Source organism: Pangasianodon hypophthalmus, chromosome 16 (assembly GCF_027358585.1).
Source record: "Pangasianodon hypophthalmus isolate fPanHyp1 chromosome 16, fPanHyp1.pri, whole genome shotgun sequence".
Taxonomy (NCBI): Eukaryota; Metazoa; Chordata; class Actinopteri; order Siluriformes; family Pangasiidae; genus Pangasianodon; species Pangasianodon hypophthalmus.
Genome location: NC_069725.1, coordinates 24,236,110 through 24,257,421, shown reverse-complemented (window position 1 = coordinate 24,257,421; position 21,312 = coordinate 24,236,110). Strand labels below are relative to the sequence as shown.

At 39.8% G+C, this 21,312-nt stretch overlaps 2 protein-coding genes across 3 annotated transcripts in view; both read left to right on the top strand.

Annotated features, from left to right (window-relative positions):
• The window catches only part of nhsa (Nance-Horan syndrome a (congenital cataracts and dental anomalies)), a 55,495-nt gene extending 51,611 nt beyond the window's left edge, over positions 1-3,884 (top strand). For both annotated transcript variants that reach the window (XM_053240900.1, XM_053240901.1), the window contains 2 exons: positions 115-238; positions 363-3,884. In XM_053240900.1, coding sequence (XP_053096875.1) covers positions 115-238; positions 363-942 — 704 coding nt within the window. In that variant the 3' untranslated portion in view covers positions 943-3,884. The remainder of the gene's footprint in view (positions 1-114; positions 239-362) is intronic.
• Positions 3,885-5,494: 1,610 nt separating this feature from the next.
• On the top strand, positions 5,495-21,296 carry zgc:113423 (uncharacterized protein LOC569178 homolog). The gene is made up of 10 exons (XM_026920671.3): positions 5,495-5,654; positions 11,502-11,602; positions 12,452-12,529; positions 13,259-13,366; positions 14,637-15,006; positions 15,561-15,749; positions 17,269-17,390; positions 19,575-19,779; positions 19,986-20,189; positions 21,007-21,296. The coding sequence occupies exons 1-10, from the start codon at positions 5,642-5,644 to the stop codon at positions 21,162-21,164; spliced, it is 1,548 nt and encodes a 515-aa protein (XP_026776472.3). The 5' UTR covers positions 5,495-5,641; the 3' UTR covers positions 21,165-21,296.
• The last annotated feature ends 16 nt before the right edge of the window (positions 21,297-21,312 follow it).

Here is a 21,312-nt window from a genome sequence, read left to right as displayed (position 1 = left end):
GAATCTGTCCACTACATCAAAACAACCTTCCTGGCTAGTTTCTTATCTGCTTGCAAGGCAACTTGAATGTATTATTCAGATCAAATTAGATGTACCATTGAAATTCCTTTGCAGATTCCACACCTAGTGATCCGGTAGTATCTCCTTTGACAGATGAATCAACAACTGAGGAGGACAGTGTTTTCCTTTCCCCTAATAAAGCTCGAACAACTGAGGATCTCTTCGCCATGATTCACAGGTATGCTTCAACTTTCAGGTTTATCCTGTGGGAAGTAATGAAAGAATTATGTATTTTTCTTTTTAACAAATACCAAATTGACACTATAGATAAATTTATAATCTATAACTATCTGTCATTCAAGGTCAAAAAGGAAAGTCCTCGGCCGAAAGGACTCGAAAGGAGATATGGCCGTTCGGAGTTCCCTGGGTGGTTCTATTGCCTCACCTGCCACCTCCCCGAGTACCCCTGTTACGCCAACAAGCTCCCAACGAGCACCGAGCCAAATATACAGGAGTGTCAAAAAGTCCAACACCTCCAATGAGGAATTCAAACAGCTTCTTCTTAAAAGGGGAAGTCGGTCTGATTCGAGCTATCGCATATCAGCTACTGAGATCCTGAAAAGTCCTAACGCATCGAGAACTTTCAGTGACCCCTTGTCAGAAGGTATGAAGCATCCTGAAGGGTTCCCTTCGCCATTCCAGCCACAGTCTCCGGAGAAAACACCTGAGGTTCTTCATAGCCCCTACCCCAAAGCCAACGTGGAGGGGTTCTCCACAAAAGTTTTTAGTTCTTCCAGACAAGGTCGTTCAAGGTTACCACCAGCTGCAAGCAGCAGTCGTTACAGCACACGCAGCCGGCTATACACAACACCCATGCAGGCGATTTCTGAAGGGGAAACGGAAAACTCAGATGGAAGTCCACATGATGACCGTTCCTCATAAACCGAGAATGCACCTTCTACCAGGTGTTTACAAAAAAGAAACACAAAATCAAAACTACTAAAGCTGTTTTTTAAATTGATTTAAGCGATTTTTAAACCTGTGCTGATTTACTGCCCTTTTGTAGCCCAGAGGAAAAAAAATGTTTACAACTTATGAAATTGTCTAGGTATATGCAGCAATGTTTATTATGCTATTAGCATTATGCGAAAAAGCTAATTTTAAAAAATTTTATTATTGCATTTTATATGGGCATTAACTGTGAAATAAATATAAAACTGTCAATGATAAAGAAACGTAGGACAATCAGATAGTGGCCTTTTACACTGTTGTAGCAATGAGTTGATTTGCAGCACAAATATTTTAAAATATGTGTCAGAAGATCTGGCTTTAGCTAGAAATGACCCTCATTTGGCAAAAATGTTTTTGCAGGTTTATTCTTGCTATCCATTTGCACTTCTTTGAAATTGTAATTTTAAATAATCTAAAATAAATATGCAAATATCTTAAGTAATGATATGAGATTAATCCCTCCACAAATTGAAGTTTATCTCTACTTTGTTTAATTACATTTTAAGACTCAAACCCCTTTTGTATAAAAATATTTCACAGAATTGGTATATGCATCTCGGCCAATATCACAACACTTCTGGGTGGATTGTTTAAATGTGTATTCCTATTTGTTTGTGTTTATAACGTTAAGCTCCGGTGTAACTTCGTAAGCGACAAGCCATTTCTCACTTTCGATAAAACAAACTTTTGCTTTTATCAAATTGGCCTTGAAAAGTGAGGTCCAAATATATTAAACCTGTGAACACGTGCTCCTTAGAATGTTTCTGAATGTCTTCAGAGCTTAACAGATGTTACGCTATATTCAGTCAACTCATTTTTGCAAATTCTTTTAAGATGCGTACACCAGGCTTTTTTAAATTGGTTCAGTGATAAGAAAAAAATCTATCCTGTGACTGCTGATGTATCAGTAGAAATACAGGTAATATATTAGAGGTGTGCGCCTGCTCAGTCTGAAAATATTCGACATGGAAACAAAAGGAAAGCAAACTGAGGTGTAATAAGGTTTAAATAAAGTGCAGAAGGTTTTGGTTTAAGTCAGGCTTTAAAAGATTGTGCTGAGATTGTGGTGTATGTCGGAATAACAGGCGTTTGTAATGTCATTTGGGAGAGTGACTTGAGATGGGAAGGAGGAAGGATCAGAAATGTTCAAAAAAAAAAAAGCTAACAAAAAAATGTGTTAGGAACCAAGACGTACAGATCAAGAAGTAAAGTCATGTGTGCGAGAGAAAGAGCAAGTTTTTTATTGTAGGTTTTTAGAAATGTTTAGACGGTGGATTTAAACAAGATTACTAAGATTCAAGGTTTTGTTAACGAGAAGCTGGAGAGCAACTTTTAAGAATTTGGTAGTTTTTCATCAACGGAACTAATGACTTATTTTCCTCCTTTATTTTCGGTACTAAGGGACGAATTCGTTAAAAAGATCCTGCTAATTGATGTATGAAACATTTAAGACGTTGAATTTAGACATTTTATTTATGAATTTGTCTGACATTGTGTTTTTATCAGATGATTAAGCTCTGTTGAAGAAACCAACACTGGTCTGAAAGACAACTTTAACCACTTTAATGTAATAACGATAAGCTAACGTGTCCTATTAGCTGCCAATTCCTGATGGTTGGAGCACTGTATTAGTCCAAAATATTTCATTTTTCATTTTTCCAAGTTACCCGATGCTTTGTTTTGTTCATAACTGTGTATTAGCTTATAAAGTGTAACGCAACATCCACAAGTGTAACACAAATGACTCCCTGTGTAGGCTAAAAGCTGTTAGACCACAGTGCTGCTGAATTCTGGATTGTGATTGGTCAGAAGTTGTTGATTAATTTTCTCTGACAGTAGCGCAGCTGCAAATCCCAGATTTATATTAATGCGCTCATTCTGATACGTTATCGTTTGTATAGTGACAGTAAATTCACTGTTACGATCTACATACACAGCTTAAAAACGCGTGGAATCGTCGATCTGGTGAAGTTTTCTATAAGGAGACGGTTATTTAACATTTATGGAAGGAGTCTCCAGTGTCAGCGCTTTGTAACAGTCAGAGGTAAAGCTGTAACTTTAAGTTCAGGACCTTTTGCGGTTTCTCGGTAACACAAGAACCTGCATTTTTTTGTTTTGATTTTTATTTTTTTTTTTCAGAAAAAAAGAGGCTGGTGAAGGGATGATTGTTTATAGCTGCTAGGGTTTCATGGACATTAAGTGTAACTATAAACAGATAAAAGTACAAAGTGTTATAGCCTTAATTAAGACCCTATATGTCCAGTAGGGAGCTGTTTGGGATGCTGTGTTGTTTACGCTTTAGCTGTATAAAGTGAAACGGTGGAAGTTTGCTAAATCTCTTAACAAAGCTAATAATTACGCCACGACAGACGATTTGCTGACGGTTTACGCTGAAAACGCAAAAACGCAGAGAAAAATATTCATTCCAACATGCTAAACTGTGTTATTGCACTGATACAGACAACTATATGAAGTTTTGTCTTTTGCTGTAGTAAAAGTATTTATAATAAATAAATAAATAAATAAATAAATAATCTGAGTTTATAAACCGAGCTTCCTCAAAAGGCTGTGACACTCAGAAGAGTCGTAACAGTGCATGAAACACACATCGGGCACATTTCTGTAGACCAGAACACCAGCACTCACACAGACGGTGAGAAACACGTCGTTAATGCTGATAGAGTGTGTGTGTGTGTGTGTGTGTGTGTGTGTGTGTGTGTTTTGGTACGAGCGACGCCTCACTCAGACCGAAAGCTTTGAACAACCAGTAAACATCACTTTTGTAAGTTTTGTACAGATTTGTGTATATATATATGAGACTTTTTTTTTTTCAAATGTTACTTTTTGTAAAAAAAAAAAAAAATGTTTTCAGAGTTTACATGAATTCCAAGCTTTTGTATATTTTTTTGGAGCTGTTTTGAGTCTTGTATTTATTTTTAGTAAACTTCGTGGAAATTATGCCCTTAAGCTGTGCAGTAGCGTGATGAGCTGCTGTGAGTGTGTGTGTGAGTGTGTGTGTGTGTGTGTGTGTGTGTGTATGTGTGTGTACAGAGAACGCCAATAAATGTGACTGCTTTAAACAACACTGTGTGTGTGCTTTCATGTAAAATTACACATATTAAAGATAATGATGATTAAAGATGATTACAAGGAAAAGAAGAAAAGAAAAAAAAAACGCGGTTCTAGGATCAGAACACGAGAACGTCTGAAAGAAGATTATGAGAGGACTGAGACTGAAAACACCACCATCATCATCATCATCATCATTATTATTATTATTATTATTATCATTCATTAGTACTAAAGCAACACAACTGTAATCACACGTTACACACAGGTTCCCTGCTCTCAGATAAAAGACTCTAAAACTATAAAAGATCTATAGATTGTGTGAAACCGTTGTGTATTAGTCAGCGACTGGTGTTTGTCACCATTTCACTTAAAATAAACCAATAAATCTAATCCATAAACCCAAGAGATCGATACCTGAGCTGAAGCTGAATAAATCATTCAAACTCTTTTTTTTTTAACATCAGGGGTTCACAAACTTTCTGCATCCAGGAACGATTCCAGAGTACAAGAATTCCCAAGGAGCCCTTTATGATTAAAGGACAATATGTAAGAATTAAACACTGTGTGTGTGTGTGTGTGTGTGTTGTTTTTTTTAGTAAATTACTGAGTGATGAAGCAGATTTAATATTAAAACCCTGAACACCACTGAAGTGCCAGTGATTACAACTTATTCATTCTTTAATTCATTCCTTCTGTCTGGACAATCTTCTGCATGTCGCTGACAAAAATCGCACGTCGTAAAATAACGTTTTGGTCATGAGCTGAGGTCAGAGGCGACGATTTAGTGCCACTGCGAGAAAAGACGGTTTACGACGAAGTTCTGTCAGTGTGAGAAATCTGAGTGTGAGCGTCACTCGTCTAAAATCCAGCAACAGGAGGACGGCGAACTCACGGGACAGCTACAGACACGCTAGCGGCGATGGAGAAACGTAAACGAAACATGCTAATGGACAGAAAAACATCTCTTTACTACCTCTAGCTCACTGTGAAGAATGTGTGTGTGTGTGTGTGTGTTTATTACATGAGCCTGTTTTCTGATTGATGACGTGAGCAGCGTCACACGTAGACGTTTTCTTCAATCGCAGGTCTATCGTTAGAGGATCTTCATCGTATACTCTGACGCAGTGAACACACACACAGTCTGTTATAGAATTCACAACAGAGATTATTGTACAGGATCTCGACCGGCGTGACGAGGAATCATCTCAACACACTCCGCAGAACTCACACAGAGTGTAAACCGGTCTGGATTTAGATATATTGCTTAAATATAAATTTAAAAAACAACATGCATTTACACTCAACATGCATATCAACACTGCGTTACACACACTACACAAGAATGAGCTCCAGCAGAAATTCTGTATAGCTGATTGCACCTTTAAAAAAAGGCTGATGGCACCTTTAATGGGCGAGCACGCTGCGTGTCCGCGCATGCGCAGTGCGCCGCTCAGTGGCCGTGTGCAAGGAGGAACTGAGCAGTTTCAGTAAAATAAACATCCACATCTGTGCAACATCAGCTCCGAGCAGAGACAGAGACAGAGACACACTTCAGATCATGTCTTCACACGGTAAGATCCGGCTTTTACATCACGCTTAGGAGGAAAGGAAGAAAGAAAGAAAGGAAGGAAGGAAGGAAGGAAGGAAGGAAGGAGTGTGTGTGTGTGTGTGTGTGTGTGAGCTGAAAGGAGCGCACTGCTGCTGTTGTTTATTCTGTGTCCATGCACACACTCACGGATAGTTTGTATCCTAGACTGCAATAATCAGATTGATCTAGTGCCCTACATAGGCAGCCTACGTAGTGGACTTTATTTATAGACTGCTTTATTTGTCTAGATAGAGGGCTGTATCCTAAATGACCTCCTTCTGAACGCTGCATGTTGTGTGCACGGCGTTATTTCATCCCCTACATGTAGTGCACTTGTGAAGGGAATAGGAGGACATTTGGGACACATTTCTCTTTTCCAAGGCGAAGTGAAACTCTTCATGTTCCTCAAATCTGAAACGCTTTCATTCCAGGAAGTTCATGTAGAATAATCTTAACTATACTGTTTCTTTCTTTTTTTAAATCAATAATATCGCGCTATCGTTTTCATCTGTTGTATTTTTCACGTTCTCTTCTACCGTATTTTCATTTTTTTTTCTCTCGAAGTGCGCTTTTGTATTTTGTCAAGACAGCGAGCGGAGGCCATTCACACCGGATCCACGCCGTCTACAATAATATCAACAAATCTTCGACTAAGGTGCGTTAAACAACATGTCTAACATTCAGCTTGTTCAGTGTGTTGAGTGCAGGATGTTTAGTCACTCTTCCTCCGTCGTTAGTATTAACTTTATTTGTGATAAATGCATGTTAGTTAGCTCTCTGACGGAGAAGATTGCAGCATTAGAGGTGCGCATCCAGTCTCTAGAGAGGGTTAGTGAGAGTGAGAGCAGCGTAGTTTCTGTAGGGGAAAGTCTGGATGCCTTAGGCGGAGTTAGTAATCCCCCAACTCCGGCATTAGAGCCCTCACAGCGGGGCGAATGGGTGACGACTCGGCGGCATAATCGCAAAGCCAAAGCTAACGCTAAGGCTCGCCCACAGGAGCACCACTCCTCTCCGCTTCACGTGTCCAACAGGTTTGCTCTCCTCAGTGAAGCACCCGCTGAGAAACCTGAAAGAGCTCTGGTTATAGGTGACTCTATCTTGCGGCACGTGAAATTAGCTAGGCCTTTAGGGGCACCAGCAGCTTTAGTTAGGTGTATACCGGGAGCCAGGGCGCCGGACATAGCAAGTAATCTTAGGGTCTTAGGCAAGCACAGGTTCTCAAAGATAGTTATTCATGTAGGAGCTAATGATATACGCCTTCATCAGTCTGAGGTTACTAAGATTAACTTGGTAGAGGTGTGTAAATTAGCGAAGGCGATGTCCGATGCTGTAGTATGCTCTGGCCCCATCCCAATGCGGCATGGCGATGTAGCTTACAGCAGGTTATGGTCGCTGAACTGCTGGATGTCCAGGTGGTGCTCCGAAAACAATGTGGGCTTTATAGATAATTGGACTATCTTTGAGGGCAAGGCTGGCCTGTTAGGGCGGGACGGTGTCCATCCCACTCGGGAAGGTGCTGCTCTCATTTCTTGCAGCATAGCACATAGTCTCAGAACAGGCCTAGTTAATCGGTGACAATCCAGGGCCAAGGCCAGGGAGCAGACAAGCAGGCTAAACCGACCGTCTGCTAGCTGCACTGAGTCGTCACTTAGGTTCCACCGTATTGAGACTGTGTCTGTTCCCCGAGCTAAACAAAATTATAGACATACTCAGACAGTTTGTTTTAGTAATCTAATTAACATAAAATTAAACCATACCGAATGCATAGCCAGCACCGTTGATCTGAAGCTAGGACTGTTGAATATTAGATCTCTTACGTCTAAAGCGCTTATTGTTAATGAAACCATTACTGATCAGGAGTTTGATGTACTGTGTTTAACAGAAACGTGGATTAAACCAAACGAGTTTGTAGCATTAAATGAAGCTAGTCCTCCCGGGTACAGTTACATACATCAGCCCCGTCTAACTGGCAGAGGAGGAGGCGTCGCAGTCATTTATAATGATAATCTAGCCGTCACACAAAAACCTAGTCATAAATTCAACGCATTTGAAGTTCTTTATTCTAACATAACATACGTAGCCACTAAAAATAAGTCTACCCAGGTGATTCCAGTAATTATTATTTACAGACCCCCAGGGCCATATTCTGAATTCCTGTGTGAATTTGCGGATTTCATCTCTAACCTGGTTGTTTCTTTAGACAAGGCATTAATTGTTGGAGACTTTAATATTCATTTTGATAATCCAGAAGACCCTCTGAGAACAGCAGTTGTGTCCATTCTAGATTCTGTAGGGGTTAATCAGAATGTAATAGGACCCACCCATAGTGGTGGTCACACTCTTGATTTAATACTAACATTCGGATTAAATATAGAAAATATAGTCTCATGTCCACAGTCTGAAGCTATCTCAGATCATTACCTCATCTCATTTAAAATGTGTATTAATCATAGTATATGCACCTTGCCACGTCACCATGTCAAACGTACGTTCACGTCAACAACTGCACAAAGTTTTATCAGTAATCTCCCAGATTTATCAACCATGATTGGATCACCGTCTGATCCCGAACAACTTGACCAGGCAACTGAATGTTTAGAATCAACGTTCTGCAACTCGCTAGATAAGGTAGCTCCACTTAAAAGAAAAATAATTAGGGAGAAAAAGCTAGCACCCTGGTATAGCGATCACACACGAACTTTAAAACAGACCACTCGAAAACTAGAACGTAAATGGCGTCAAACTAACTTGGTAGTATTTCAAATAGCATGGAAGGAGAGCCTATTGAGCTATAAGAAAGCTCTTAGTGCTGCTAGATCAATGTATCTCTCCACCCTAATTGAAGATAACAGAAATAATCCTAGATTCTTATTTAATACTGTAGCAAAATTAACTAGGAATAAGACCACAATAGAAACACGCACACAATCATTATATAGCAGCGATGACTTCATGAATTTTTTCAATGGTAAAATTGAAAATATCAGGCTAGAAATTCAGACTATTAATTTAAAACCGGACAGTTCTATAACTAACCCTGTAGATGATAATATGATAATATTAGATAAACAACTACAACGCTTTAGTCCCCTTGAAGAGACTGAACTAATTTCACTAATTTCATCATCAAAATCATCAACCTGTATGCTAGATCCTTTACCTACTTGTTTCCTCAAACAGATAATTCCTGAAACAATCAAACCTCTTTTAAAGATAATCAATTCTTCCCTTAGCATTGGCTATGTACCTAAATCTTTTAAATTAGCAGTTATCAAGCCCCTGATTAAAAAACCTGACCTCAATCCCTGTCAACTGTCCAACTACAGGCCAATATCAAACCTCCCCTTTATTTCCAAGGTCCTTGAAAAGGTTGTAGCACAGCAGCTATGCTCATACTTACATAGGAATAACATTCATGAAATGTATCAGTCAGGATTTAGGCCTCATCATAGCACAGAGACAGCACTGGTAAAAGTTGTAAATGACTTACTACTGGCCTCTGATCAGGGTTGTGTCTCCTTGCTGGTGCTGCTTGACCTTAGTGCAGCTTTTGATACCATTGATCATGCTGTTCTCCTCAATAGACTAGAAAATGTAGTAGGCATTAAGGGAACAGCCCTTTCCTGGCTCAGGTCTTATTTGACTGATCGTTATCAGTTTGTAAACGTAAATGGTGACTTCTCTTCTCATGCTAAGGTAAAGTTTGGTGTTCCGCAAGGCTCTATTTTAGGCCCACTGCTCTTTTCTTTATATATGCTACCTCTGGGCAAAATTATTCGTAAGCATGGTATTAGCTTCCACTGTTACGCTGATGACACACAGTTGTATGTTTCAGCAAAGCCAGATGACAGACACCAGCTTAATAAAGTTGAGGAATGTGTAAAAGACATTAGAAACTGGATGCTTATTAACTTTCTCTTACTTAATTCTGACAAGACAGAAGTACTTGTACTAGGACCACATGCAGCTAGAAGTAAGCTTTCTGATTACATAATAACTCTGGATGACCTTTCTGTTTCATCATGTGCAGCAGTAAAAGACCTTGGTGTGATTATCGACTCTAGTCTTTCTTTTGAAGCTCATGTAGATAATATAACTAGGATTGCTTTCTTTCATCTCAGAAATATTGCTAAAATAAGAAATATATTGTCGCTACACGATGCAGAAAAATTAGTTCATGCTTTTGTTACCTCTAGGTTGGATTATTGTAATGCCTTACTGTCTGGATGTTCCAGTAGATGCATAAACAAGCTCCAGTTAGTCCAGAATGCAGCAGCGAGAGTCCTTACTAGAACCAGAAGATATGACCACATCACCCCTATCTTATCCACACTGCATTGGCTCCCAATCAAATTTCGTATTGATTATAAAATACTACTATTGACCTATAAAGCACTAAATGGTCTCGCGCCACAGTACCTGAGCGAACTTTTGGTCTTTTATGATCCGTCACGCCTACTCAGATCAAAAGATGCAGGCTATTTGTTGATACCTCGAATAATGCGGGCTACAGCTGGGGGTAGAGCTTTCTCATACAAAGCCCCACAGTTATGGAACAGCCTTCCACTTAGTGTTCGGGGCTCAGACACAGTCTCAGTGTTTAAGTCTAGGCTGAAAACATATTTGTTTAGTCAAGCCTTTTGTGAATAGTTTTCTTAGGTACAGGGGCAGGTCTGGAGGGTTTCACAGGCATAGAGTGTTGTGGTGAAATGGGATGTTTGGATGCTGTCGCCCCCCCACTCTCACACGTTCACTCAGGTTTGTCGACGGTGGAGTGGCTGGCTGCTTTATGTCCCAGGGTGCCCTCATGTCTGTGTTAGCTTCTGGCTCTCCCTTTCAGTTATGCTGTCATAGCTAGTCTTGCCGGAGTCCCTGCTTGCACTCTGCATGCAAAGTACATCGTGCTTAACCATTAGAGGACAAAAGCTCACCTAACAATCTCTTCCTTTCTCTCCATCTCTCTCTCTCCCTCACTCTCTGTCGAGCTACACATGCTACTTCTGAGATGCCAATGATGCCAGTGATCCTGACCCCTTCTGCTCCTCCTCGCTGCCTGACCCATCCTGATGCCCTACTTCTGGTTGGAGTTCTCATCGGTTGAGTTCGCTCGCTGCTGCTGGGGGTGGCCCCATATGGACTGCCTGAAGAACTGTTTGGATTGCTGGGGATGGTGCCACCTGGGGGCTGTGGAGATGGCTTGGGGATCACATATGGGGAGCTGTACTGTAATGGCTTGGGACTGCGATTGCTGTAGTGGCTTTGGGGCTGCAGTTGCCACGAGCAGCTTCGTACTCAGGACTCCATCAGTGGACAGTGGATAGATTTTAACCAGCCGGACCTCTTGCAAATACTGCGATGAATTTATTGGTTGCACAATTGCACTATTTGTCCATATAGTACACAATAGAAGGGATTTATTTATAATTGCACTATCCGTTGCACCCAGATGAGGATGGGTTCCCTTTTGAGCCTGGTTCCTCTCAAGGTTTCTTCCTCATATCATCTCGGGGAGTTTTTCCTTGCCACCGTCGCCACTGGCTTGCTCATTAGGGATAAATTCACAGTGATAAATTTAAATATTTACAATATATTTTTGTGAATCCATTTATTTCTGTAAAGCTGCTTTGTGACAATGTCCATTGTTAAAAGCGCTATACAAATAAAATTGAATTGAATTGAATTGAATTGAATAATCCTGGTGTTTCATTAGGCGTCTAAATGTTTAACCCGAGCTGTCTGGCTTGTAAATGTGTGTGTGTTTTCTTTTCTTTCTTCTTTTTAATGTGTGTGTGTGTGTGTGTGTGTGTGTGTGTGTGTGTGTGTCCTGCAGATGACTGGGAGACTAAGCTGGAGATCAGGGCGTGTAGTTTTGAGGCCAGTCCAGCAGGGGGCGACAAACACAGAGCCTGCAGCTCTCCTAATGACTCCACTGTAAACTCCTCTCCATTTACAGTCCATTTATTTCCATTTTTGTTTATAGAATGAATAGATCTCATAAAAAGGTCACAGGTAATGAGAAATTGAGACCAAAAACAATGAAACATCATTAATTTTGACATCATTATAAATGTTCAGTGTAGTGTATTATTTAATATCTATCATGTATTTCTATTCTATTTTATTTCTGACATATATTATTAGAAGTTTTAATTATTTAATATGTTTTTATGTCCAAGAAATACATAAAAACTTTACATCTTTGCCAGGTTCATGAATAATGAATATGCAGATTGCCATTGCCCAGTTTTGCATCAATTTTTAATAACAGTTAGCAAATTTTCTCCATATTCTTGGTTTTTCTGGGAATTCCTTTATCGTGTAAGCATTTACAGCTAGCTCGTGTTTAATAATAACACCGCTAGTTATAAAGGTCCAGTTCACACCAGGAAAATGTTTAAAAGGATCAAATTTAAAGGTACTCAATTCTAGACCTGAAAAATGTGGAAATACAGAAACTGATTGTGAAAATTAAAGAAAGTGGGAATGTAAATTTGTTGTCTTTAGATGCAGCTTCGCTAAAGCATGTCACATTTCCTGATACAGTTCATGAGATAAAAATTAGCAAGAACATGTCTGGAAATGATTAAAAATCAGGAATCTTTTTTGAAAAGGTTTATTTAAGAATTTATTTGTTTTTGTTCAAGTGCAAAGAGTTAGAATTCTGCTCAGTATTTATTACTGTGTCATGTTCTTTCACTCAGCTGAACATTACAATAAACTCTTTACACTTTGTACATTAATTGCTACAAAGTCAGAAACTTTTTCTCTTTCTGTCCGAAGGGCAAAAGTGAGACGTCTACAGAAATCTTTGGCACCGATCCTTTAAGAACTCTGGGAGAAATCCTCGCCTACTGTCAGGTAACAAAATCCTAGTTCATGTTACACCACAGCGCTGCTGAGTGCTGGACTGTGATTGGTCAGAAGGTGTTGATTAATTTTCAATAACAGCAGCTCTGACAGTAGTGCAGCTACAAATCACAGGTTTATATTAATATTAATGCACTCATTCTATGTTATTGTTTCCATAGTAACATCTCATTCACAGGGATGTGTACAGCGGAAGCTCCATATAAACAGATTTTTAAAAAATCGTTGATATGGTGAAGTTTTCTGTAAGGAGAAATGTGTTTAATGTAACATGTATGGAAGGAGTCTCCAGTGTCAGTGCTTTGTTACAGTCAGAGGTAAAGCTGTAAGTTTAAGTTTTCTGAAATCTTCAGGACAGCGGAGTTTACGCTTCTTTGCGGTTTCTCAGTAAAACTGCGTTTTTTTTGTCTTATTAACCTCCTGAGAGAGAAGAGAGGCTGGTGAGAGTTTGTAGCTGCTATAACGTAAGCGAGAACAAGAACTAACGTAACATTAAATGTAACTGTTAAAAAGTATGATGTCTCAATTTTTAATAACTAAAAAATTGTAATTGTTGGGAAGGTGCTGTGGCGTAAGAGGAATAAAACACTTCAGGAAATGCGGTTATAGGAAAATAATCAACCTCAGGGTGGTAACAGTGACTCTGTAACACCATCACACATGCTGTTCTATTTCGTACTCGATGTTTGTTGGGTTTATACTGAGTTGTGTTTTCTCCAGGTTATGTACGAGGCCATTCAGAAGCTGGATGAGAAGTTTGAGCTGCTGCAGGCGAGAGTGACGCACATTCAGGAAGATCAGATACACGTTGAGGAGGATCAGTCCGAGGTAAAACCGGCCACAGAAGCCAACGATGCTCTCAATCCTGTTCCTCCAGTCGAGCGTAAGATCTATCTTAATGTAGCGTGAACAGAAATCGCCACGATGTTTATGTGTTCAGTTTACAAACTACAAAACAATGAACCAGGAAACACTGGCTTAAAACTTACACCTGACCCTGTGGTAGAAAACCTACACTGAATCTTATCGGTGCTGAATCAGATCGGATCGGATCGGTTCGGTTCGGATCAGTAGCGAATTAAAGTGTGGCTAGTTGTAAATTGTTGAACTGTATGGATTTTGTACAGTATTGTATCATATGCTACATATTCAGATGTGTACCGTATCAAGATTCACACCTCTAACTGTAACGGCAAGTTAGCTACTGTTACATCGTTCCTCGACTAGCGCAAAATGTCAGAGATTAAACTGTTTGCTATAATGAATGTAGCATACATCACAGATTATTTTAAAAACATCAAATGTAACATTAAATTTTTCTGTCAAATCTGGTAGCTTGTTAGTCGGCAAATTTGGTTAGGTGTAGCTATAATTGCTAGCTAGCTAACAGACTTTAATTGCAGGGATGAGAGGGATGAGTAGCTTACAAACTTTTCGGTATGTTAGTACATTAGCCATCATCATCATCATCATCATCATCATCATGTAGAACAGGGTTATACGTAAATGTGGTCATGGCTCGCTATTTTCAGCTGTTAGATATGTGAAAGATACGTGAAAGTTTGTCAGATGTCGTTAATACTATGCTCCAAGTCATTAAACATGTTTGACAGAAGAGAATTAGAATTAATTCTAACAGTAACAGATGTCAAAAAGGCGTAAAATATACATGTTGTGATACAGTCACCAAGAGCATCGTAACTTTGCGCTGTTCGGTATCTCGCTAAATAGAGATAATAACCTTCTAGTTAACTGGTTACTGATCTGTTAAGATACAATCAAATAACACAGTCAGCTAAAGCCTGACAGAGGACACAGAGATGCAAAACACGCACGATCTCTAGCTAGAAGTAGCTAAAACTTTGCTAACTCATTGTTAAATCTGGTGTATGTTTGGAGTGCATTATGGGTAATACCCACCATCCTTCACACTGATAACACTGAATATAAAATAAACCTTATCCAGAGGTCTTGTGAGATGCTTTATTCAAGTGTTTGAGATGTTTTTATAACGGCTAACGTACGAGCAAGATCACTAACGACATGTTCATTTCCGCACTCCAGACAGAGATTTAAACTCTTTCTGTTCTTTCTGAAGATTTACACGCTGGACGATACAGAGCCCGACCAGATAAATGACGAATCAGCAGAAACGACCTACCATGTCCTCCATCACCAAGTTCCTCCCTCGGTTCCTCCATCTCCTGAAGGTTCAAGAACCCTAGACCTTGTCGTTAGCTCAGAAAAACCCACACACCCCAAACCGTCTCCTCAGAATCAGCCCCAACAGTCAGGTTCGTCCTCCTCACCATGTCGAGCTGTGAGAGACGTGCTCTTACAGCAGCGCAACGTTCCAGAAGATCCTCCCGACACCAACGCTGGACACTCGGCATCTCCGCAAACCGTGAGGGAAATCTTACAGCAGCCCCAGAAAAGTCCTGATCCCCAACGACACAACGCAGCCGCAGGTGCGTTTCTCGAGCGTTCCACGTTTTTCACAACATTGCAGGTTCACGAGTTGCGACGTAACATTCACGTTTCTCAAAATGGCGGACGCCTCTAGAATTTGCTTAGCAGTCGATCCTAAGCGTAAGAACAGTATCATTTTATTCATACAGAGTCTTTTATTAGCAATTTATCAACACGTCCGAGGAAAATGTTGACGTTCTGAACAGTTCTGTCTTGTTTCTGCAGTCACTGTGTCTGTATAATTGACATTTCAAAATGGCGGAAGCTGCTGGAATTTAGTTAGCAGTTGGCGCTAAGTGTAATAACAATGTAATATTATTTATACGATGCCTTTTCTTATTAATTTTTCAAAACATCTGAGGAAAATGTTGGCGTTCCAGACAGTTCTGTCTTGTTTCTGCAGGCGTCGTGCCTTCACAAATTTCAGAATGGCAGAAACCAGAGACATTTGGTTAGCAGTCAACGCTAAGCGTAACTGTAATAGCTGTAAGTGTAATAACAAGTCATTTTAAATTTCGTTTATTAAGTAATGACACTCTTATTTTTCCTCCAGGAAGCAGGAAGTTCGTCATCCCCAGTAGCGTGTTGATTATGGCCAGCGCGATGGCGAGGCCGACGGCGGCCGCTCGCTTCCTCATGCGCAGCCTTTTCTCCCGTCAGGAGCTGCTGCACGGGAGCATTAGAGGATACACGGCTAGAGGATTAAAAAAACTCAACCCAAACAAAATCAGCGCCATACGAGGTGAGACACTAACACACACATTTTAGCGTCATCCCTGATTATACACTCCTTCATTACTGGGAGGAAATATTGCAAAACAAAAAATTTCAATAATGATCAATAATTAAACAGATACCAGGTGTTTTAGATCAACATGGCTTCCTTAAATGATTCTGAAGTTGTTTATTTAAATTTCTTGAAACTGAGAAAAACAGAAACGTAAATCTAAAAATTATCAAACAGACAAAGTGATTTATTTATAATTTTTTATTTTATTTTTTCAATTCAATTCAATTCAATTCAGTTTTATTTGTATAGCGCTTTTAACAATGGACAATGCTACAAAGCAGCTTTACAGAAATGTAGAAACTCAGAATATAAATTTAAAATTTATAAATTTATCCCTAATGAGTGAGCCAGAGGTGACGGTGGTGAGGAAAAACTCCCTGAGACGTCATGAGGAAGAAACCTTGAGAGGAACCAGACTCAAGAAGGAGCGCATCCTCATCTGGGTGACACGGATAGTGCGCTTATAAATCATTCCCTTCTATAACGGTGTACTACAGGGACAAATAGTGCAGTTGTGTAACCAAGAAATTCATCACAGTTTTCACATGAAGTCCGGTTTGTTGAAATTATCAAACTGTTCACTGATGGAGATGTGAGAGCAAAAGTGTTCATGGGAAATGCAGTCTTAAAGCTATCACGGCAAAACTGATAAATAACGATGTCTCCAGCCAGCCAGCAGTTCCAGCATGTCAGCTCTGTTCTTTACACGTTTCCGAAACTAAACTAACCATGGTGTTGTTTCTTTCTGTGTCCAAACTGTCCAAATTGTCTCTATTACTCAGGTGTTGTTGTGTAAAGGAGCCGACTCCTTTACTGACACCTTTTTTTTTTTTTTTTTTTTTTTTTTTTAAATTTTCTTCTTAAAATTTTCTTCTTCTTTATTGTAGGTGTAAGCAATGTAGTTATTCCTGCACTGTAATTTAATCTAAATATTTCCATGGAAATATATTTTGAACGCCTGAGCTCATCATTAGCGTGAATTCATCCGTCTTCAGTAAGCGCTTTATCTTGCTCAGACTCACTGTAAACTCCTTTTGTTTAAAAAATCCTTTGTTTCTTTGTCTTTTCTTTGTCACTATGTCTCATACATCCTGCATTAGTTTTGTTTCACAGTTAAATATTGCAAACTTTGTCTGGTTTAAAACAAAATGGCACTGAGTTGAAAGAGTCAACTCTTATTGGAGCTCCGAGTCAAATAATCTGACTCACTAAAAAAAAAAATTAAGAGCTGGAATTTTTTTTTTATCATTAATATCTCTAGGCAAATATTTTAGTAACAAGACAAATAATTAATTTCTCTGATTTCTCTGGATATTATGTGACATTTGTTGAATTGTTACTGGCTGAAATTTTGGGGTTATAAATGTGTAAACTTGCTGTTTTTGCTGTTTTAAACTTGCTGTTTTTGCTGTTTTAAACTTGTCAGTATCAAGTGACCGTTTTTTGTTTGTCTGTTTGTTTTCTCCCACAGAGTGGGCGCAGATGACATTCCCGGAACATGACCTGCGTGAGAAAGGTAAAGACTGGAAGGCCTGTCTGGCTGTTATGAACGAAGGCGCCAGACACGTCCGCCTGAAGGACAGAAAGCGTAAGGTACGCAAGACTAAAACTTTAGCTAATGTTTTATTTAATATTTATGGAAGGAGTCTCCAGTGTCATCGCTTTGTAATGGTTAAATGTAATCTTCAGGACAGAGGACCAAGTTTACACTTTGTGGTTTCTCGATAACATGGCAAGCTCTTTGTTGTGACATTTGAAGGGGCGGAGCCAAGTAGATAGCGGCAACAAAAATCTAAAGTTTTAAGCGCATATATGTAATTATAATTTTTTTTTATTGTTGTAGTATTCATTTTAAAAGACAAAGGTCCTACAGCATCAGCTGCTCTGTGTGGGACTTGATGGCTTTGTGGTAAAAGCCTTGCCTCTGAGGTTAGAGGTTGCTGGTTCAAATCTGGCTCTGGCTTGTCCCACGCTGTGTGAGTGGTGTGATGCTGGGTGGTGAAGCAGATGGTTGAGGAGAAAGAATGAATGGGTGTGGTTAAAGGGGAATGTGGTGTTTGAGGCCCTCAAGAAGGTGTGGGTGATAGTTTTGCATATATAGGCTGTAAATAAACTAAGTCGACACACTCTCTTTAAGCTCTATAACCCCCTGTGTTCATCCTTCCAGACCCTGGGGGGGCAGCTGCCCGGATATTACCCCCCCACTCAGGGTCACGCCATCCTGCACCTTCCACAGCACACCTGCACTCTGTGCTTGAATCATCTGTTACTGAAGCTTCTACACTCATATCCTGGAGACCTGGCTGGGGTTTGAACCAGCAACCTCTTGACCCAGAGGTGAAACTCAGCCAATTGAGCCACAGAGTCTCTTACTAGCAGCTTGATTTATAGTAATTTTCACTTTTGTCTACTTAATCTGGCCCACAAGCAAAAGTGCAGATTTGATCCAAGCACCTCAAGCATCTGAGACCATGAGTCTATCCACTGCACCACCACAGAGTAGGTGATGATGTTGCTTATTGGACTTTTGTCTTAATAACTGGCTCAACAGTCCAAGTGAAAGAGAGACGACATTGAAGCATTTACTGGAAGAGGAAATGGTTGTTTTCTTTCAGCTCCCAATGTTTGGGTTCAGCATTCATCACGTCTCATCAGTTCCTGTTCTCTAAGTGACAGGAAGTGTAGCTATGGGAGCGACATTAACCAACAAACTGACTTATTGGTTGGTGCACTGTACCTGTGTGCTTACTGCGAACTGTGTAAAATGGTTTCCTTTATTCACACCGAAGCACTCATTTGGCTTCTCAATGGTTTTCTTGAAATATTCCAATCGTAAGAATAAAGAGGCACCTATTTATAGGTCTTTGGTTAATTAGTAATAATAGTTACTTTATATGCAGTAGTTATGAGTAGTAGTCATTACTCATATCTAGATTTCACCTGCATGAACCACAGCTCTAACCACTGAGGGCCGCAGCTCTGGCTTGTGTAACTCACATTCGCCTTAACAGCTGCTTAACCTCATGAACCAAAGAAAGAGGAACTGTTCAGGAAAGAAGTAGCTGATTTCTTCCCCACTTTATTTCCCATTCAGTCAAATCCAACCCTAAGCTTTTTGTTGAGGGCTGACCAGCAACCTCCTGCGCCAGAGACAAATATCACCCAACTGAGCCACAGGATCTTCTGTATAATTGCCATTTTTAAATACTTTTAGTCTTACATTGTGCCACTGACTCACAAGTTTCAACAAATTTCAGAGTCAATCCAAATAAGATTATTTACATGTTATGTTAAGTTATTCACGTTTTTTTTAAATTTTTTTTTTGTACTCAGTTTAAGGTAACTAGTGTATCTAGCTAATACACATCATTTAACTTGAGCTAGCTAACATTATAAAGAGCAAGCTTAGTAGCGTTAGCTACTCTCATGTGTCAGCTTTTCATGGCCATGATTTAATCCAGAGAAACATAAACAGAGATAAATAAAACATTCTATGAGATCCCTGATTTCAGTATCAGTATTAGTAACATATATGATTTTATGAATTGCAGTCAGTTCATGTGTTTTTGTTGATGAAATACGAACATGAACATTTACGATCAGTTACCGTGTTATTGATCTACTAAACAGTTTTTCGTCCATCCCACTTGCCAGACGGACCGAGTGTGACGTGGTCTGTTACCCAACATGCGTTTGACTCCAGTGCTGTAAGCCATCTTGTGTGGGATGATGATGGTACCGTGGCTTTATCACATTGTTACTTTTGTTATTTTGCAGTTTAAAGCGGTGAGAGATCCGAGTGAACAAGTGGCATCAGTCCAAGAATTCAAACCCGCGCCCACTGCCGAGATCGACGTGGAGCTCTCAGACGGTGACAGCGATGACCTACAGCAGACGACAGCGCTTAAAAACAAACTCAAAAGAGAGTCTGATGAAGAGCCGCTGTCGGAAAATGACTATTCCTATGAGCCGGGTGCTCAGGGTGAGCCTGAACGGAAATTATAAGCAGCTAGGAAGTTCAAAGCTCGTCTCACTTTAATTTTACTTTAACTTCCCCTTCAAGACTTCAGAGAAATGTTTTAAACCATTGGGATTTTTTTTTAAAAGATAATTTTCCTTTCAGAGTCTCAGTCTCAGTCTCGTCCCTCTCTGATGTGCTAATCAGCTTCTTCTCCTCTCTGACTGTAGTGTATCTGGGTCATCCGGATCGGGACGTGAAGGTGCCTCAGTTTGCGATGTACTCAGCGTTACAGAGGCCGAATCCTCCGCTCGTCGCTCGCTACCTCATCAGATTCATCTTCCCAGAGGAAGTGCTGGTGCAGAGCAACGTGTACGGCAACGCCAAGTACGGCATCCTGCCTCTGGACCACAACAAGATCTCAGCACTGAGGGGTGAGACACACCAACTACACACACACACTCTCTCTCTCTCTCTCTCACACACACACACACACACACACACACACACACACACACACACTCTCTCTCTCTCTCTCTCTAACACACACACACACACACTCCAACCACATCACTGACTGCTCCAGCACTGAAATACCTCAGATAATGGTAACTCAAATAGCTTTGAATTCAAATAATAACTCAATAATCTTAGGTAATGCTACTTTTATTCCAAACTCTGATCATTCCAACTCAAACTCCTCAGATAACGCCAGATAACGAGAACTAAAATCACTCGGATAACACAAAATCACACAACACGGAAAACGCTAATGTAACTCGGGTCATGTTATTGTAACGTAAACACCGTGGATCACGCTAATGTAACTCAAATAACACAGATCCTAACTCAAGCAGAGAACTGAGCAATATATAAACAATATATTTCGAAAAAACAATTAAAATAAGCCATGAACATGAATGTGTGGAAAGTGAAGTAGAAGCGCGAAAAAGCTAGAAAAGCTAAAAAACTGTCAATCATGTAAATGATGGTTAGACAAAAAAGAAATAAATAAATATTGTTTTTAGAAGAATAAACATGAATGAATGAAGTTTCCACAACTGAAAATGGGATTGAAATCAATCATGAGATTGAAAATGGTGACAGACGTGACCAAAGTGAGGGGAGAATTAAATACTAAAAAAAATCAGAGAAAAAATAAAGAAAGGGATAGAGAATGAAAGTGAGTGGAGAGAGCAAGAAAGAAATAAAGGAAAGAGAATAAATAAAGCCGTGTTTCTCTCTGTCTAGAGTATCTGTGTGAGCGTTTCCCCTACATGAAGCTGGACGAGGACGGACCCAACTGGAAGGCGTGTGTCTACGCCATCAACGGCGCCATCCGGAAAACCAGACACACTCTGAAGAAATGTCACAAACAGGCGCGAGAATCGACCCTGATGACATCATGACCTCGAACAACAACAACAACACAACCGCCTGATCACTTTGCCATTTGTAGAGTTTTTTTTTTTTTTTTTTTTTTGCAAGGACTACATGCATAAAAAATACATAAGCAATGTTAATGTCATTTTAATTTATTTGCAAATAGTAACAGTT